This window comes from Triticum aestivum, chromosome 4B, assembly GCF_018294505.1.
Source record: "Triticum aestivum cultivar Chinese Spring chromosome 4B, IWGSC CS RefSeq v2.1, whole genome shotgun sequence".
Lineage (NCBI taxonomy): Eukaryota > Viridiplantae > Streptophyta > Magnoliopsida > Poales > Poaceae > Triticum > Triticum aestivum.
In genome coordinates, this window is record NC_057804.1 from 661441725 (window position 1) to 661445650 (window position 3926).

At 47.0% G+C, this 3926-nt stretch overlaps 1 protein-coding gene across 6 annotated transcripts; it reads left to right on the forward strand.

Annotated features, from left to right (window-relative positions):
• Window positions 1-621: 621 nt before the first annotated feature.
• Window positions 622-3393, forward strand: LOC123089748 (uncharacterized). Of its 6 annotated transcripts, none has more exons than XR_006442370.1 (4): window positions 622-1057; window positions 1142-1391; window positions 1473-2472; window positions 3106-3393. XR_006442370.1 is itself a non-coding variant. In XM_044511336.1 (3 exons), exons 1-3 carry the CDS (start codon window positions 886-888, stop codon window positions 3110-3112), a joined length of 429 nt encoding a protein of 142 aa, XP_044367271.1. In that variant the 5' UTR covers window positions 622-885; the 3' UTR covers window positions 3113-3393. The 6 variants fall into 6 exon arrangements, 4 of the variants coding, with proteins under 4 accessions (XP_044367271.1, XP_044367272.1, XP_044367273.1 ...); XR_006442369.1 differs by having other exon boundaries at window positions 2370-2472; XM_044511336.1 differs by lacking the exon at window positions 1473-2472.
• The last annotated feature ends 533 nt before the right edge of the window (window positions 3394-3926 follow it).

The following is a 3926-nucleotide window of genomic DNA, read 5'->3' on the forward strand; positions in this document are numbered from 1 at the left end:
CACCCGAATGGGAGTGCGAGGCCATGGGTTCTGTGGTGTGGGTATAGTGCGCTACCTCTGCAGAGTGTATGTTTAATCTATCGATAGCCGCGTCCTCGGTCATGGGCATGGGTTCATACTAGGGTACACCGTTCGATCAACACTCACATGACGGAATGACTTATAGGTGATGGGTATGTGGATATTTGGAGCAGTATAGAGTGGCCAAGTATTGGTCGTGGTTGTGATCGCCGTAAGGATCACGTACCATTTATTGGTCATGGTTGTGATCGTCGTAAGGATCACGGGCCATTTATTGGTCGTGGCTGTGATCGCCGTAAGGATCACGGGCCATTTATTGGTTGTGGTTGTGATCGCCGTAAGGATCAGGGGCCAGATACTGGTCGTGGTTGTGACACTACTAGGAAACTGCTTATAGAAAGACGCTTAATAGCAGCGTGCTATATTGCCCCGCTACTAGTAAATATTTCTAACTGTGCCCCGCAAACAGACCATACTAGTAGCGCGGGCCATAAAACAATCGCTACTGCTAAGTAATAGTGATAGCGCAGGTAACATACCCCGCGCTACCATTAAGTGTGTCACACCAATCTCCCACCTCCACCCTCCCACACTGTGATCCACTCCGATCGAGCGCCCACCAACCGTCTCAGGCCGCTCCTGTACCACCCACCCCCCGATCTAGATCGATCGAGATCCCCCTTCCACCTCCTCTCCTCTGCCGTCCACCCCCTGGTTTGTCGGTGCACCGATGGGCGACCTGCTCAGTTCCCTCTCCTCCCTCATCAACATCAAGCTCGACTCCGTCGCTCTAGTTCGCCTGCCAAACTGGGCCCTGATCCGCGTGGAGGGGGGAAGAAATGGTGGTGGTCCTTGCGTGGCTCAATGCCAAGGTCGTCGATCCCCTGCTGCAGGCGATACAAGGACAGGGGGGCCGACGGTTGGTTGCACGTGATGGGAGAAGAGGATAGGAGGGGGCGGAGCCGTTGGTTGCGCTCGACCCCGCGGCATGCGGACCCTTTACATCGTCATCGTCATGGCCGGGAGCCAAGCCCAGGTGAGAGGCCTACTGATCTCTATGTCCCCAACTTCCTACTGGTCAATGCATCTTTGGTTTTGTTTTAATGGAGTTCTATTCTAGAAAACAAACACCGCCATCACCGACGCCACCACGGCCACCTGCTCGACGGATTGCAGAGGAGGATGATGACACCCATGGCCGCCTCGCTCGACCCCTCACTCACCATCGCCGCCGCCAGGCCGCGCCTCGCCGCTCCCCCGCCGTCCTCTGCCGTGGCCGCGGGCGGGCTGTGCCGTGGCACCGTCCTCCAGCGGGGACGGCAGCGGCACAGCAGGTTCTCGTGCCGCGCGGGATCCGCCGCCTCGGAGATGTATGTAATGCCTCCTTGCCTCTCTTTTTCCCTCTTCTCCTAATCTGTCAGTGTAATTTTGTGAGGACCTCGTCTCTGTAGATGAGAATGGGATGGGGGGGGGGCAGAATCCTCCTCTTCTTCTTATGGAAGTCCCTTGTAGTAGCTGTATAATGACGATTGCACTAGATTGGTCGATCACGCCTCATGATTAGGAGGCCCATCACCATCACCATCTCTTTCCTAGATGAACAATGATGGCTGCGCTCTGCAGCCGTAGGCCGGGAACCGGCATCAGTATTGAACAAACATGTGCCACTGCCAATGGCGCCGAAAGCGCATAGAGGTATACCGCAGCTAATGGTAGCCCAGGTGAGAGGCCTACTGATTTCTATGTCCCCAGCTTCCTACTGGTCAATGCATCTTTGGTTTTGTTTTAATGGAGTTCTATTCAGCTTGTGTAATCAAACTGTTAGTCCCAAAAACAGTTTACTGAAGCTGCTACCACTTTGGTTCAGTTAAGACTTGGGAGTCTGAACTGTTGTGTTAGATATAAGTAGAAGTACACCTGCGAAAAAAAGATATAAGTAGAAGTAGTTGAATGCTAGCAAGTGGTCTGAAGCTAATTAGTTATTAGGAGAAAAACATTTTATAAACATGTATTCACACTCAACCTTGATTAGGAAATTATTGGTTTTGAACTGTCCATGATTTAGATGAATCCAGGTCTTCAACTAATCTATAGGCCGCTAGTAGGAAACTTTGGAACTTGAAAACCCAAATCTGTTTCAGTCCTCCTAATTTAGCTTTATAGAGAAAACACTGATTTCTAATTGATTTAGCCTATTCTAATAGTTTTGAGTAAGTTCTTGGGGATGAGTCTATAAGTCTATTCAGTGTTAAGCTCTACTTGATTGTAATTCATTTGCTCTAGCTTTCACAAAAAACTAATTATCTGGTACACTTTAGAACTATCCTGTGAACATTGATTGGCTGCAGATGAGCCATGTATCTCAGAAGTCTGAAGGATTGTTCATCATAGAAATGTTCAGTTGATAGATTTATGAGTTGTCCTGAATTCGGCGTCCATGACCAAACCTAGGTACCTACAAACTCCCCTCTGTTCTGTTTTAGACCAACTATGTTTTTCTGCTAGTCAAATAGACCGTAATACTTGTACCATTGTGTAGCTAGATAGGTCATTGTTGGTTCTGATGCTTATTGATTGACACACCAAGTGTTGTTACTGCTGATGATTACTAGTCCTACAATAATAATACATCTGCAACAAATAGTTAAATGGAAATGAAATGACAGTAATGGGAATAATGTTGGTAATACATCTGTTGTTGTTGATGCCTTCTTGCTTGCTTGAGAATGACCTGGGAATTACTTCTACTTGGCGCACAACCTTTGCTTGTTGCAATTTGCCTCAAAAGCTTGGATTAAGAATCTATAATAAGACTTGGTACTGCCTTCAAATTCCTTATCTCCTTTCACTTGTGGTCATGCCTAGCACTGTATCCTTCTTAAGTTGGGTTTTCCCAAATTTCTAGGATTGGTCTGCTTGGTACTGCTTATAATTCATATATACTATGCTGCTGCTATATGCTTTTGTTTCTGCTATTGTTACTTACTGCTTTATAGGTTACTGTTATACTGTACTAACGCTCCAGGTTCTTTGTGAGTTCCTAGTAGCTGTCTTGGTTCATTGTTTAATTCTAGGATTTGTTAGTTCCTAGTAGGGAACACATGGACATGAAGCTGCAGCTGCGACGACGATATTGACATGGGGCTGCGGCGACGACGACGACAACGACAACATCATCACGGTGCTGCGGCGGCGGCGATGATGACAACATCGTCACGGTGCTGCGACGACGATGACATCAACGCCGGCTTGAGGAGTCGCCGACGCCGACGACCTATACACGTGGTGTATATTGTGTGTGTGTGTATATGTGTGTGTATATGTGTGTGTGTGTGTGTCTATATATATATATATATGTGTGTGTGTGTGTGTGTTTGTGTGTGTGTGTGTGTGTGTTTGTGTGTGTGTGTGTATTAATTATCTATATCAGACATGTATGATTGATTGTATGCATAAGATGTACCTATTATGAAATGCATGTATGTCTAAAGTGAAATAGGTAGATTTTTTTTTTGAATCCTAATTAGTTACTAGTAGCGTGGGTGTGTCGTAGATGAGCTACTACTATTCCTTTCGTAGTAGCGCGGGCTTGGAATAGTAGTAGCGCGGTGCATCAGCGCTAGTGGTATGTTTGTTTAGTAGTAGCGTGGGGTAAAACACGCGCTACTGCTAAAAAATAGCTGTAGCGTCATAGCAGTAGCACGGGAACCTACGCTACTGGTAGTCCAAAAACCAACGCTACTGCTAAGGTTTTTCCTAGTAGTGTGATCGCCGTAAGGATCACGTACCAGGTATTGGTCATGGTTGTGATCGCCGTAAGGATCACGGGCCAAATATTGGTCATGGTTGTGATCGCCGTAAGGATCATGGTTACAGTTTGGTTTTGATCACGAGGTGATCGAGAT